The sequence below is a fragment of the Chelonia mydas genome, chromosome 5 (genome assembly GCF_015237465.2).
Source record: "Chelonia mydas isolate rCheMyd1 chromosome 5, rCheMyd1.pri.v2, whole genome shotgun sequence".
In the NCBI taxonomy this organism is placed as follows: domain Eukaryota; kingdom Metazoa; phylum Chordata; order Testudines; family Cheloniidae; genus Chelonia; species Chelonia mydas.
The window spans coordinates 121,185,849-121,201,893 of NC_051245.2; the positions used below are offsets into that span (position 1 = coordinate 121,185,849).

At 47.0% G+C, this 16,045-nt stretch overlaps 1 protein-coding gene across 2 annotated transcripts in view; it reads left to right on the forward strand.

The window, feature by feature from the left end:
* The first annotated feature begins 3,911 nt into the window (after positions 1 to 3,911).
* The window catches only part of LOC102947853 (stimulated by retinoic acid gene 6 protein-like), a 34,365-nt gene continuing 22,231 nt past the window's right edge, over positions 3,912 to 16,045 (forward strand). Inside the window, exons 1-6 of one of the 2 annotated variants that reach the window (XM_043547445.1) lie at positions 3,945 to 4,191; positions 9,287 to 9,454; positions 10,525 to 10,600; positions 11,213 to 11,313; positions 13,255 to 13,385; positions 15,422 to 15,542. In XM_043547445.1, coding sequence (XP_043403380.1) covers positions 10,565 to 10,600; positions 11,213 to 11,313; positions 13,255 to 13,385; positions 15,422 to 15,542 — 389 coding nt within the window. In that variant the 5' untranslated portion in view covers positions 3,945 to 4,191; positions 9,287 to 9,454; positions 10,525 to 10,564. Of the gene's footprint in view, positions 4,192 to 9,286; positions 9,455 to 10,524; positions 10,601 to 11,212; positions 11,314 to 13,254; positions 13,386 to 15,421; positions 15,543 to 16,045 lie in introns of both variants that reach the window. The other variant, XM_037902175.2, reaches the window with a different exon arrangement.

Consider the following 16,045-nt stretch of genomic DNA (forward strand, 5'->3'; position numbering starts at 1 on the left):
AACTCTCTCTATAGAAATAGACTCAGAAACAGTCTACGGGCTTAATCCTGCCAGGTGCTGGGCTCCTTCTGCTCCCACTGACTACACTGTGATATTCAGCATCTTGAAGGATGGAGCCCCAAGTGATTTTGGTCCTCGGAGACGAATTAGGGCCCCAACCCCATAAGTGACTTTGCATGGGCAGACCCCTCCAGTGTCAGAACTGAGGTTTTAGTTACTGATATTGGCCAGGCACTCTTTGAGTCATGCTTCGTTTTAGAATCCTTGTGAGTAGTGAAGGGGTTCACAAATTTTCCCTGTTCTGCAGAAATTCCCATAGTGTTTAGGCTTTTAAACCAAGCTGCTCTTTTCTACCTTCTACATTTGGTTCTTCAGTTAGTGAGCCCTATTTTTTTTGAAGGGCCAGTAATGCATCTGCTTCCCTTCCCTTCCCTTCTCAGATGTGTGCTTTTTCCAGGCAGACTAGTATTTACATTACCCTCAGGAACACACTATTTTTTGGGTAAATCTTCAGAGCCCCAATTCTTTTGCAACGTGTCCCTAGAAAGGAGCCTTCATTCAGTATTAATCATGGTGAAAATTTATAATTAATTCTATTTGGGATTGGAGATCCAATGCCCTCTCAGCCCTAGTCCTGTTAAGGGCCAGATTATGATACCCTTACTCACAATGAGGAGCCCATTACTCTCTCAGAGCTCCCATTGACTTAAATGGAATGATTCATGGTGCATGGTCCTATTCGGAGGACGTGTGAGGTAATGTGGCATTCATTGCTGACCCAATCTGTTTGTAGGACATGCGTGAGATCTTGCATGATGCCAGAGTCCTCCTGCGGATATTTAGTCAATGAGGGTCAGACCTATGCTGGCATCATATAGTTAAGAGAGGGCTAGATGGTGCCTTCAGGCACAGCCCGGAACAGTGCGTGTTGCTGTTTTCCTCTCTGCTATACGGCGCACCGAGGCACTACTTAAGAGCGTTCAGGCTGGTCTTTACTAGGGCACGGTGGTGAATGAAAGTAACTGTGATGTTTTCTATACTCCCTGCTAGAGCAATACAGCATCCTGGCTCACCTGCCATTTGACAAATGAATAAACCGAAGTTTGGACACCTCCAAGAACAGCCACCAGAGCTGATGAAGCTGCCTGGAGAATAAACAATGTGGCTCACTGTATTGTGGTTGCTTTTAAGGCACTTAATCACGTGTGCCATTTCTCTCTAAAAAGGTCTGGTTTGTTCTGGGCTTCTCTGACTTTTGGGTGGCCTGTGATATCGCCCTCTGAGATATCGCCCTCATTATCACTCCTTGCTTCTGCTGCACAGGCTCCAGCATATCAATCGGCCAGGGACATTGCCACATCTGTCAGCTCTTTCTGAGCCCAGCAGATTTGTGAGCACAGACTTTGTTACCTTTCTGCCTCCTTCCAGGGTTGTGCCCAGCTCAGCCACTATTTCTCCTGGATCATTTCAGAGTCATCATAAGCAAAATAGTGAGGCCAGGACGGAAGTCCTCCCCCTGAGAGGCTGGTAAGCCACTCTGCCATTTTCACAGTGCTGGTGGAGACCCATGGTGACAGAAACAGTCTCTAATGATCCACTGGGCACAGTAAAAACTCCCTAAATGATCATCAGCTGCATAAAGCTCCCACCTGCTACCTCCACTCAGGACCAGAGCCAAGTGGCTGGCTGGGTGTCCATCAAAGGGAGCTAACCCCCGCTCCCTTTGATGGGGGGTGAAAATTGCTCTCCGGGTTGCTTGCCTTTGTTGTAGCAGTGTTGATTCTTGTAGTGGTTTAGGTAAATGGTACATTCATGGATAGTTATAAGCGAAGGGCAATATAGACACAATGAGCATGTGATGATCATTGCACTAGTTATGACTGATTCATGCATTCACACCTGTGTGTAGTTTTCCCCACCGTACCTGAGACACCTGTAAATGTAATTCACATTGACTCAGTGCAAGTCTTTGTTTCACTCTGGTGACTGGTCCACATACACACTCTATGACTCTGCTTAGCTCATGTGGTCAAGGTCCATGGCTTTAACTCAAGAGGTCCCAGGTTTGATCCCTATTTGTGTCTGTTATACAGCACTGTAATACAAACATCTGTATTAACTGCCAGGATGTTAGTTTACTCCACAGATGGTGTTCCCCTGCATTCATGTTCTCTTTGCTTTCAGCAGGGTTTGTATGTTCTTTTTACAATCTCATTATAGAATTACGGCTCCAGCATGGGATATAGACTGGGAAGGAAGAACCACAGCATGGTTACAAAGTTCATTCTTCTGGGTCTTTCCGATCAGCCCGAACGGCAGCAGCTCTTCTTTGTGGTGTTTTCCCTAATCTACACAGCAACTCTGTTTGGAAACCTCACCATAATTACATTGTCCTCCATGGATTCTCGCCTGCACATCCCCAGGTTCTTTTTCCTCAGCAATCTGTCCTTTTTGAACATCTCCTACACATCTGCTATGGTCCCCAAAATGCTGAGTAACATGCTAGCAAACAACAAGAGCATTCCTATGAGCTGTGTGCAGCACAGGGACATATGACTGTGTTCCTGGGGGCTGCTGAGTAATTCCTGCTCACAGTGATGGCTTTCGGTCATGACGTAGCCATATGCAATCTGCTGCAATATTGCACTATCGTGAACAGGAGAACGTGCATCAACGTAGCAGTGGTGTCCTGGGCAATCAGCTGCCTGCCCTTCCTCTCACCACGCTGTGGCCAGCCCAGTGTGGCCCCAACATCATCAACCATTTCTTCTGTGGAACCCCGTCACTGGGTGAGCTGTCATGTAAGGACACCTCCAGGCACAAAACCCTGATGCTTGTGAGGGGTGTTTTCACATTGATGGTCCCTCTCTTCCTATTTCTGGTGTCCTATGTTCACATAGAATCATAGAATCATAGAATATCAGAGTTGGAAGGGACCTCAGGAGATCATCTTGTCCAACCCCCTGCTCAAAGCAGGACCAATCCTCAATTTTTGCCCCAGATCCCTAAATGGCCCCCTCAAGGATTGAACTCACAACCCTGGGTTTAGCAGGCCAATGCTCAAACCATTGAGCTATCCCTCCCCCCACATCCCTACCCCCATCCTGGTGGCCATGCTGAAAAACACCTCCACTGCGAGTGGCAGTGGAGGGTAAATATATGCCACTTAGTATGTTACATTGCCTAGTGTTATGTGATCGTTCAATGTGGGCTTGCAAAACGGTGATGAAAAATTACCAGGCCAGGCACAGAATCCACTCATCCATCTTTCTTCAGAGGATGAGGAGACCAAAAATGCTCGTGGTATTTATTGACCATTAAAAAGACCTGGGTAAGTGACAGTGTCAGATTTTTCAAAGAAGATGCAATCACAGAATCAAAGAAATGTCAGGCTGGAAGGGACCTTGACGAATAATCAAGTCCAGCCCCCTGCAGAGTGGCAGGATCCAATAAGCCTAGCCCACCCAGGACATGTTTGCCCAGTGTGTTTTTCAAAACCTCCAATCATGGGGTTTCCACAACCTCCCTTGGAAACCTATTCCAGAGCTTGTGAAGCCATATCCAAACTCATACACCTACAAGGTGCTCAAGAGCTGGATACTGGGTTTCCTGGCTCAGAAGGATTTCAAATCTCACTTGTAATGGTCCTGAATTCACGTAACATGCACATAGAATCATAGAATATCAGGGTTGGGAGGGACCTCAGGAGGTCATCTAGTCCAACTCCCTGCTCAAAGCAGGACCAATCCCCAACTAAATCCCACATGCATTTTTATAAGGATGGGCGCAGACAATATAGTTAAAACTGGATTCATTTCCCAGTGAGAAGCCTGGCAAAAACTAACCAATCAGTCTCTGCTTCCGGGACAGCTGGGAGAAAGCAACAAACTTACTGGCCAGTAAATCAGGACGAGGTCACTTCCCTTCCTTTAGAGTTACCCTGGAGTCAGTGTCTGACAGGATGTTTGCTTTCCTGCTGAGCGGAGCTGGGGAGGAGTAGTGAGGCAAGGTGCCTACTGTGCCCAATGCAGGCTGAGAGGATTGCAGCACAGCAGCCAGGAAGCGTGTCCACCAAGTCTCTGACACCTACTGCTGCTGAGTCATTGCTCACGTCTGCACCCAGCAGCACAGTCCATTCGCTCCTCGTGGAGCTCTCTGCTGCACAGCCAAGATGCCCTCTGCAGAGGCATGGTAAGTGTGAGCAGTAAAGCTGGGAGGATGGGCTTGGCTTTGGTGGGTTAAAGTGCAGGGTCCACAAGGGCAGATTTTATACGGTACTTTCAACACATCATGCAAACGAGAGGTGTGTGGTCTGCAGAATCTAGTTTCTTTTTCTATCTGGGTCACTGGCTCCTGCGATCCCGAGGCCTGCATTAATGAGGAACTAAAAGAAAATAAACCACAACTAGAGCAAGGAGCAAAAGGAGAGACACAGCAGCGGGCCCAGTTCTGAGTTCACACTGCTTTTACCCAGTATAACTGCATTGGCTTCCATGAGGCACTCCTGATGCCTCCTGTGTGAGAAGAGAATCAGTGCCAGTGTCGGACAATGGAGGTAAAACACTCACTGGGACTGGCTGCACTGCTTCCTGCTGTATCTGGGTTCTGCAGCAAAATGCACTCTCAGCCAAATCCCTCCCACATGGACACAGGCAGAGGCCTGTTAATCATTTCTGCCAGCGCTCCACTGGAGAGCCCTGGTCTAATAGATACCATCACAATCTGTAGAGATCCATTCTTTCTTCTGGGTATTTTTTCAGTAAACGTGCTACAGTTATTGGTAGTTTGTATTTGCCTCAATTTTGCAATAAGTGTTAAATTTGTATAGAATCAGTACATCCGATAATAAACTGGCAAACAGTGATGCATGAAAATTATCCCATAGTGCTATAAAAACAGTGAAAAATGACTACACAGCAAAGTCATTGCTACTGTTCTAGAACAGAGAGTACATGAAATTCTTGAACACCCATAACATTTTCATAAAACATGCTCATATCTAGCTGAACCATAAGTCATGGACTTCTTGCAGGAACCACAGAGTATAATTTTCTGGCCTGTGGGAGCCCAGAATAGCCGTTTCTGTCCTTAGAATCTATAAGTTAAAGGAGCATCCAGTACAAACTATACATTACTGTCTCAATTACAGTCCTAATCAACAGAACTAAGCCCGTACAGGAATATTACAAGCTCTTTGCATGATGGAAGAAATCAAAGGACATTCTCTTCATTTGCCAACCTATACTCTTTTTCCAACATAGTCTCAGTGCACTGTCTCCCTAAGAGTAGAATGAGGTACTAGGTCCCCCGGTTAACCTGTCCCACAGGGGAGAATGCTTAGGGATTTAGAAGGTCAGTATTACTCTTTCTACCTGTAACTCTAAAGCCATTCAGATGAAGATGCAAACTAGAAGGAAGGGTTGATGTAAAGGCCAGTCATGATCAAACACAAAGTGCCAGGTCCCACTGAGCAGAGTTGATAAGATTAGGATTCCCCAAGCAGGACCTTTGCCTTTCTCTTGATTGCACTGTGCAGATGTTTAACTAGAGGGGGAAGTTTTCCATCTGTTGTTTATCGATGAGATATGATGCTCTACAATGGACTCCTGTGTATGGTATAAGCACAGTATTTTCTGAAGACAATGCTAGATTTGTAACCCACCTGTCCAACACAGAACCAGAAATCCCCCCTCACCAGGATTCAAACTCACCACATTTCTGGAGGCAAAGCCGTCCCCACTTCTCACTTGGAAAGTCAGTGTAACAGAACTAAAGATCCCAGCCCTCCATGAGCACAGCTTAGCAGTTCAGTTTGTTTCCACAGCTCAGAGACCAGCTTACCAGTGAGAGAGTTGTGAACGTGAGGAGCATTCTGGGTACTGCCATGCAAATGAACGCACTGCCTCAAGATTTCTATAGGAAAGGGGCCTTAGTGGTCTAAACTCCAGGGACAGATCCCAGCAAGGTTGACTTATCCCTTAATCCTCCTAAGGCAAATAAAATGCATGCCATACAGTGAGCTCTTGGGATGTTTCAGATGACAACTTAATAATGATTTAGTTGGGGTTGGTCATGCTTTGAGCAGGGGGTTGGACTAGATGACCTCCTGAGGTCCCTTCCAACCCTGAGATTCTATGATTCCTACCTAGGGAGGTGGTGGAATCACCATCCTTAGAGGTTTTTAAGGCCTGGCTTGACAAAGCCCTGGCTGGGATGATTTAGTTGGGGTTGGTCCTGCTTTGAGCAGGGGGTTGAACAAGATGACCTCCTGAGGTCACTTCCAACCCTGAGATTCTATGATTCTATGAAGGTCCTGTGCTGTGTGGACACTAAAGCTCTCATCATGACACCTTTTGCAAGTGCAGAGGCTTTTCCCAGGGTCCATGCCCAAAATGTTATCGTCTTGAAGCCTGATTCTGAGCTCAATCCGGTTTACAGTCTTGTATCTTCGTGACTTCTGATTCTTGTCTGGAGTGAGCGAGATCAGAATCAGAGCCCACTCCGTCCCCACACAGTGCAGCCTGCTTCACATCAATTAGCTGCTGCTCTCAACCTCTCAGAGATGGCTGCATTTCACTGGTGGTGAATACTGTGTATGTAGCTTGTGAGGGACTTTGGGACCTATCAGCATGGAAGGTGCTATGCAGATGTAAAATAGTGGTACAAATTCTGTTTCCAGTTATACTGGAGTGAAACCCATTGTCTTCAAAGGAAGCTACACCCATGCAATTGAAAGGAAATCTGGCCCATTGGGCCAGCTCCTCAGCTGAATAAATCAGCTAAGCTCCCTTGATGTCAGTGTGAATCCTCCATATTACAGCAGCTTTCTGTGCCAGGCCTCACTGCAATGACACAGAAAACAACAGTCACTCTGCTGTATGGTGATGAAAACAGTTTTGTCCTGAGATGCATTGGAGCCAACCTCTGCCCCACATTTGCAGGGACTGTGAATTGCAAATATTTTCTGGTGTCGATTAGGAGATGGTATGATGGGATAACATGATTTTGGTAATTGATCTTTAAATATTCATGGTAAATAGGCCTAATGGCCTGTGATGGGATGTTAGATGGGGTGGGATCTGAGTTACCCAGGAAAGAATTTTCTGAGGTATCTGGCTGGTGAATCTTGCCCATATGCTCAGGGTTTAGCTGATTGCCATATTTGGGGTCGGGAAGGAAATTTCCTCCAGGGCAGATTGGAAGAGGCCCTGGAGGTTTTTTGCCTTCCTCTGTAGCATGGGGCACGGGTCACTTGCTGGAGGATTTTCTGCTCCTTGAAGTCTTTAAACCACGATTTGAGGACTTCAATAGCTCAGACATAGGTGAGGTTTTTCGCAGGAGTGGGTAGGTGAGATTCTGTGGCCTGTGTTGTGCAGGAGATCAGACTAGATGATCATAATGGTCCCTTCTGACCTTAGTATCTATGAATCTATGAATCTATTTTTGGCATTGCGTCTGCTCAATCACTGTCTAGCGCACATTTGAACTCCAGTGGTTGTGTGCAACTGCATGTGTTGGGTCGTGTGCAGTGCTCACTTCTCCAGGCCCACTCCTTTGGCACCGAAGAGATAAGTGGGAGCTATGCACTAGAAAGAGAGCTGGCAGTCTAGAAAATGCAGGATGGGGTCAGACTGTAGCTGCAGATTCCCCAGGGGCTGATGCAGGTCTGATGCTAATATGAGTATAGCTAATGTAACAGCAATTTTTTTAAAAGGCTCCACAGGCGATCTTGGCAATTACAGGCCGGTAAGCCTAACTTCGGTACCGGGCAAATTGGTTGAAATTATAGCGAGGAACAGAATTATCAGACACATAGACGAGCACTATTTGTTGGGGAAGAATCAAGACGGCTTTTGTAAGGGAAATCATGCCTCACCAATCTACTAGAATTCTTTGAGGGGGGTCAACAAGCATGTGGACAAGGGTGATCCAGGGGATATAGTGTACTTAGATTTTCAGAAAGCCTTTGACAAGGTCCCTCACCAAAGGGTCTTAAGCAAAGTAAGCTGTCATGGGATAAGAGGGAAGGTGCTCTCATGGATCAGTAACTGGTTAAAAGATAGGAAATAAAGGGTAGGAATAAATGGTCAGTTTTCACAGTGGAGAGAAGTAAATAGCAGGCTCCACAGGTATCTGTACTGGGACCAGTGCTGTTCAACATAGTCATAAATGATCTGGAAAAGGGTGTAAACAGTGAGGTAGCAAAGTTTGCAGACGATACAAAATTACTCAAGATAATAAAGTCCAAAGCAGTCTGAGAAGAGTTACAAAGAGATTTCACAAAACTGGGTGACTGGGCAACAAAATGGCAGATGAAATTCAGTGCTGATCAATGAAAAGTTATGCATATTGACAAACACAATCCCAAGTAACTATACATATAGAATGATGGGATCTAAATTAGCTGTGACCATTCAAGAAAGATCTTGAAGTCAGTATGGATAGTTCTCTGAAAACATCCGCTCAATGTACAGTGGCAGTCACAAAAGCAATCATAATATTAGGAACTATTAGGAAAGGGATAGATAATAAGACAGTAAATATCATAATGCCACTATATAAATCCATGGTACGTGCACACCTTGAATACTGTGTGCAGCACTGGTCCTGCCATCACCAAAAAGATATATTAGACTTGGAAAAAGTACAGAGAAGAGCAATAAAAATGATTAGGAGGCACGGAACAGCTTCCATATGAGGAGAGATTAAAAAGACTGGAACTTTTCAGCTTGGAAAAGAGAAGACTAAAGGGGGATATGATCTATAAAATCTATAAAATCGTGACTGGTGTGGAGCAAGTGAATAGGGAAGTGTTATTTACCCCTTCACATGCCACAAGAACTGGGGGTCACCCAATGAAATTAATAGACAGCAGGGTTAAAACAAACAAAAGGAAATACTTTTTCACACAGTACACAGTCAACCTGTGGAACTCGTTGCCAGGGGATGTTGTGAAGGCCAAAAGTATAATGGGGTTCAAAAAAGAATTAGATAAGTTCATGGAGGATAGGTCCATCAGTAGTTTTTAGGCAAGATGATTAGGGACGTAACCCCATGCTCTGGGTGTCCCTAAGCCTCTGACTGCCAGAAACTGGGACTGGATGATAGGGGATGGATCACTTGATAATTGCCCTGTTCTGTTCATTCCCTCTGAAGCACCTGGCACTGGCCACTGCCGGAAGACAGAATAGTGGGCTAGATGGACCATTGGGGAAACCCAGTATGGCCGTTCTTATGCGCATCTTCCTAGGCCCAGCTCCTCTCACCATTGTCCTGCTCCTCCCAGCCAATGATCTCCACCCTATAACGGAGGGCAACACCATGGAGGCAGCCCAGCCCCACTTCTACACAGGCAGAAGAAGAACCATGTCTGGAGGACGCCTTCTCTGTGTGGATCCCCACAGCCTGACGGGGCTTGCGACTGGATCTCAGGGGAGCTGCACAATTAAAAGGGGTAGGAACATGCAAAGAAATCAAACTGGTGCAACTCTGCTGCCAGGAAGGCAAAGGCACAATGCTACCTACATTACTGGGGTCAGACAAGACTCCCAAAGAGGTGTGAGGAATGAGGAATGCCTGGGCAGGAAAAATCATTGTTAAAAATAGTGTGGATTCAGAAGAATGTTAAAAATCAATGGTTAAAATGATAATTAAAGACAAAGAAGCACAGAGTGTAGAACCGTGCATAGCTGGTGGCCATCTAGTCTAGTCTATTTCAAATCTGGAGAAGGGATCTAGGTAAACTGGCCTCAAAATTTCAAACTTGAGTGCCTAGCAGTAGGCATCTAAATCCATATTTAACCACTTAAGGGAAGGTGGTATTCTGAATTAGGCGCCTGCCACTCCCCAGCTCCTATAGAAGTCAATGGGAGCTGCAGGTGCTCGGCATCTTTGAATATCAGGCCACTTTTATTTGTACGCCTCACTGTGGATTTAGGAACCTACCCTTAGCTTCCAAAGTTTGAAAATTTGGGCATTAGATTTTCAGACATAACAGGCCAATATCTACTGTCATATCAAAGATACTTAAAATGGCAATAGACACACAGCTAGTGGACCACATGTAGATGGGAGGACATACTAGATTTTTCATACAAAATGAAGAGGGGGAATCCATACTTTAAGTGCAAAACGGAACCCAACCTTACCTGTGGACTCATGGTTTGCTAGCCCCATGCTGATGATCGTGACAGGAGAAGACTTACCCATGGTTAAACACACGGACTTAGCAAACCCTATACCAAATGGAAAACGTATTGATTTTGCCAGTACTGAATATGGAAACTCTCAAGCAAACGGGGGAGTGTGGGGTGCCTCTTTGCATGTCAGAATCCAGAATTATCTTCCAGCTGGCTATCTCATAGCCATGTTAGTATCGGAACCATTTGGATTTTCTTGCATGTGTGCACTGAGTTATTTTCTACACACTCACAATCAAAGGTCTGCTATTCAGAGAGCATACTCCAGGAGAGAGGTTTGTGTGTGCTAAACGAATGTGTTTATTATCTGCTTACGTGTCTCCAGGGGCTGGCAGACAAATGCCACTTGTGAGAGTTCAACAGACATGGAGCTGGTTCTGCATTACTCCCTTATTCCATCGGTAAGTAAACCAAGTCACCAGCAGAGAAGTGGGCCCAGTTGTGAGATGAGTCTGAGTCTGAGGGTCAGGTTTTTGTGGTGGTGTTCCCAGAATGAGATGCGCAGGCTGAGCAAGAGTGTGACTGTCTGTCAATAACTTACACACTAAGAGGGCTTAATCACAGCCATTTACACTCACCTTTGGATTTGGTTCCCTGTATTGTGGCCCTCTTCCTTACACAGAGGGCTGGATGGGATTCTCTTAAGGAGCATGTTAGCATCCTGCTGTAGTTGGGTAGAAGAATCACCCCACGAGGGAGAGGCTGAGGAGAGAAGTCAAAGTCAGATTGTCATCAATCCAAGTGGGGGAAAAAATCACTGGTGCAGGAAAGGCATGCTCCAAAGTGGTAAAAGGAAACCAAGGAAACCTGGAGGCCTAGCAATGTGTGATAGTATCAGCATAACACCCGAGAGCGTCTGGCCTCAGTAACGGGCTCTGTTCTGCATTGCCAGTGTCATGGAGTCTATGATTTAGTGCATCTTCCCCACCTCTATGGTCCTAGTAGGCTGTGTTCTTTCCTAGAGTCAGGGGCTCGTACACTCCCATCTCACAGTTATTCTCCTTTCCTTGTAGTTTGCCATCATTTTGGTGCTGTCCTTCCTTGAAAGAAGAGTGAGCAGGAGTCAGATAGATGGAAAATTGCACCTCCTCAATGGCCGCTTTGGAATTGTGATGTGAGTCTGAGCATAACCCATTACGGCTGGTCCCAGCCATTTCCAAAGACATGGCTGCCCTATGCTCCCCTTAACTCTTATAGCAGGCTGCTGTGCTCTGGAGAGGTGGGAGGAGAATAAGATGATGATGAGCTTTTAATTTAGGAAGCTCAGTTTGGAGAGGAAATGCCTCTGCAGCCCATTACCACGTCCAGCTCTTGCTGCTGGGTTTCACCAGAAACAAGAAGTCTGCTTCAGTCAGTAATTCAGATGCTCTGAATATATACATCTGCCACAGAAATATCAACAACATTATGGGCTTGATCCCCCTTTCACTGACACCCGATTTACCCCAGGGCCACTCCATTCATCTCAGTGCAGTCACTCCTGATTTACCCAGAGGATCCGAGGGGAGACTCAGGCCCATTGTCTCTGAAGCAGGCCCAATGCCCCTTGCCTGTGGAGAGAGTGGAATCCACTCCCACATGCCTGGCTGTCTCCGCTGGTCACTGGGTCATTTCTGGAAAGGCTGAAATCACTTCTAGTGCTGCAGAAAGCTCACCCTACTGGAGTTCAGGGCCCCTGTGGAAGATGAGGGAGGGACTTCTGGTGTGCTCTCCTGTCTCTGAGCAGCCATGCAGTGCTAGACACAGCCTCCCCATGGGTCCTCACAAACCTCTCTGCAGGAAGGGATTTGCTAACCCACAGCTGCACTGGGTGTTTTGATAAGCACATGTTCCCCACAAGCTGCTTCCATCCTTTTGGTGTCTTATTAGCTAACTGGTCTCCATAGTCCCCTTAATTCAGACCGTGTGGAAAGGGATCCAATCTACAGAAATCTACTCCATGAAGGGGCTGATGGCTGTATCTGGAATATACAGCAGCACCCAGTTAAGGAGAAAACTTGGGGAGCCAGCCAGCAGTGCATATGGCTGTGAACACTCTGTGAAGGGGAAGGTGTGAAGCTCTGAACTATGACACACATGGGAACCTCCTTACTAGAGGGCCCGGCCATTTGCTACTATGAAGTGAGCTTCCGCTAGGCCCAGCCAACGCCCGTGTTTTCCCATTTGGCTCAAGGATGCCAAAGGACCAACTGAAATGTTTGAATTATCCCACAGAAAGGTGCAGCTGTCTGCCAAGAGCTGGTTACTGCTGCCCAGAGCAGCAGGACACCATGAGCCTGATGTCAATACAAAGAAAAAATGAACCAAAGGCAACCTGTTAAGTCCTTTGGGGTTCAAAGTAGGCACAGGTGTCCAGAGCATGGCAGAGAAGAGCGGCAGGGCCCTGTGATGTAGTGTAACGAGTGCTTTTCCTCTCACTGCCCCATATGCACAGCCATAGGCGCCGAGTCCGTGGGTGCTCCAGGGCTGGAGCACCCATGGAAAAAAAATAGTGTGTGCTCAGCACCCACTGTCAGCCAAGGTTTGGCTAGGGGTCAGGATTCCCAGGTAGTCTTTGCAGTGCACAGCCCATGCTGGCCACGAGGGCCTACCCATCTCCAGCAGTAAGGGACACTGATGCTAATCACGGCACATTTGACAGAGTCCTGCTGTCTCCAGGTCAATGGTGATGGCAGGGTCAGCCCAATAGGTTGTCAGTGGAAATTTGGCTCTGAAAATCAGAGCCAAAAGGAAGAGGACATCATAGATGAGGGAAATGGCTGGAGCTTTATTGAAGAGGTTGATGGAGGAGCCACAGAATTTCCAAAGGCTAGCACAGACCTTGACAGAGCTGTAATAAAGCCACTTCATGAAGGGAAACAGAGTCATAGATTCATAGACCAGAAGGGACTATTAGAATCAGCTATTCTGATCTCCTGTATGACCCAGGCCATGGAACGTCACCCAGTGATTCCTGTGTCAGGTTCATCACACCATTTAGAAAGACAAGCAAAGGGAAAGAGGATTAGAAGAATCAAGGGTGGATTCAGCAGCAGGAATTGCTCTTTGTTCACAGACCCTTGGATTTCGTTGGGACATTCAGCAACCGATGGTCATTTGGTTTTGCATTTGGAGCTACAGCCAATAAAGTTATGTTCCTGTTTTCGGAAGGTTACCGGCCACTACAGGTGCCCCAATGGGCCCAAGGTATGGTACAGATCACACAAACCACACTAGAGATGGGGGTATTTGTCCATCTTTTCCTTCTCTAGCTCTTCAGTCTGACACTTGGAGTAACCTTAAAACTGGGGAAGGGGTTACCTTTGCATGGCAGCCAGGGCACTTGTGTGAGGTCTGGTGGCTTCCCCATGCAATAATGCTGCTGGGCACGTGGCCTTGGACAAGCCTGGGATTGAGGTAAGGGCATAGGTCCAGGAAGCATTAGGGTGCTTTAGATCTGAGCATCAAGAAGAGCTGGTAGCTTGGGGTGGCTGTGGCCTTTTCCCTCCACCCCCATCCCTACCCCATCACCGTGGCAAGGACAGGCTGCCTTTGGGACACGTCACTTGGCCAAAGAAGGTAATTCTTGTCCCCAACTCCAGTGGTCTCTGCCGTTTGCAAACTGAGTAATTCAAGTTAAGATAGTGGAGTTACTCTGGATTTAAACTGGTGTAACTAAGATCAGAGTCTGATCCGCTGTCTCAGGACTGGAGGACACATGCACAGCTGTAGCTACACCAGTGTAAATCCCAGTGTAGGGGCACTGCACCATTGTAAATGTAGGTTGGCGTCAGCATGGAATAGCAAGCCTTACACTGCAAGCCCCATATTGCACCGGCATATTGCATCTGCACTGGGGTTTGCAAAGGTGTTATTACTCTGGTACATGTGTCCCAGCATAGATAGGCAACACTTCTAGCAACTATTATAGCCAGGGAAACAAAAGACCAATTTCAGTGGTGACTTATATGGTAGGTTAGTTACTTAAGAGGTACAAATGGGTCAGCATTAATGGACTTATATCAAAGCAATGAACCTACATCAGATTGGCCCTCAGAAGAGGCAGAAGGGGAAGCGTAATTGGAAAGCAGCTAAAAGGGGACTGTAAGTTAGGGCCTGGATAAAAGGTGTGTTAGCTAACACATTTTAACACACACATTCCAAAGCTATAGTGCAGACAGGGCGTACCTTAACAGATGTTGACAAGTCAAGGGGAATCTTAGGGAGCAGCCGAGATTACTCCACATCCAGCTAACGTGTTCAAATACAATTAGCCCTGTCTACTAGAGGGCTTGGAAAGGTGTTACCATGCACATTTAATAAATACACTTTTTACTCTAGTGTGGACAGGTCTTTGGAGGCCTGCTCTTAGCTGCTTTTTCTGCTGTGTTGCCCCACCCTCCCCCTTGTCTTATAAATTATACTCATTTGCACGCTCATGGCCTGATTCTCCGCTGCTAGGCACCCTGTGTCGTCATTGAAGCTGGTGCCAAGCGAGTTCAAAGTGGGTGTGAAGTACTACAATTCACAGTCCTGTAACCAGCTTGCACTCACTGGGGATGCTGACACGAGGCACAGGGCCATGGAGCCTCAGGCCCGCACTGTCTGTCGAGTTAGTGCAATGTGCACTACTCTGTGACATACTCCTCCCTTATTAGCTATTCTCCTGCCCTTTTACACGTCATGTGTAACTGCTTCCACTGGTCACCAGTAGATGTACCCCTGGGATCGCCAAAGGTGCTGTACTTGCTAACGTCAGGTAGGGGGTTAGCAGAGTAGGTTTTGAATTAGTTTGTTCTTTTAAGGAAACTAGAAGATATTGAAGGTGTTTGGGTTGAAGGGGAGTGATGGGAAGGGCAGGGATGGGATTAGCAATGTCATGGGCATGGGGATTTCTCATTCTCTCATGATTTCCTGAATTTTTGTCACCTTCCTGCTCTGTCGGAAGGTCACTTAGCTTCAAGGAGTCCTTGACAGTGAGAAGGTGCCCTGTGCATGTGTAGAGCTGCAGCTCGTTCAGCCACAAGAGGAGACCAGGGCCTTGATTCTGGTCACAGGGGCCTCATTAGAACACAGATGTAACTCCACAGACCCCACTGGAATGCATCCACTTTCCCTGCTGTGTCACTAACCAGTGAGAGGGGAGACTGCGGCTGAGCAGATATTGACCAACGGTAGTTTATGGCTAGGCAAGGATTTCAGAACTGACAATAACAGCCTGGCATCATTTGCTTTCCCTCCAGCCATTGTGCTTCTCATAGGCAGCACTGAAGTGGGCCTCTCATATTTCCCTTTCTTCGCCTGCCTCTCGACGGAATTCCGGATCACAGGGTCTGTACTGGGATTCTTCTACACTTTCACTTGGTAAGCCATGTTACCCTGAGATCCAGCCCCTGGCTGGCTGGGCTTAATCCTGCAAAGCCCTGAACACTGACTTCAGTGGGACTCCTTGTGCTTAAGTGCTTTGCTGGACCAGGGCCACAGTGCTAAGAAGCACTTGCAGAACGAAGCCCTGTTTGGGCCACTCATAGCTTTTCTCCACCCACCGCACTGTTTAGAGTATGTGTTCTGCATATTTTTATACCGGAGAGCAGTGTGCCAGGGACCCTGGAAAGCAGCCTGGGGTAGGGGGAGAGGGTACTGGAGAGTGGCATGGGGTATCATGGCAGTACTGGAGAGCAGCATAGGAGGAGCTGGGGCAGGGGGCACTGCAGAACAGCATGAGTTGAACTGAATAGGCCTTAGAGACTGAACTCTCCCCTCCCATCCCTGGGGTGGCCCTTTCAAAGCTGGACTGAGACATATTGGCAGGCCAGAGTGGGGAAGCCATTTGGTGGATAAACAAAGGATTTCAGTCACGAGGGTCT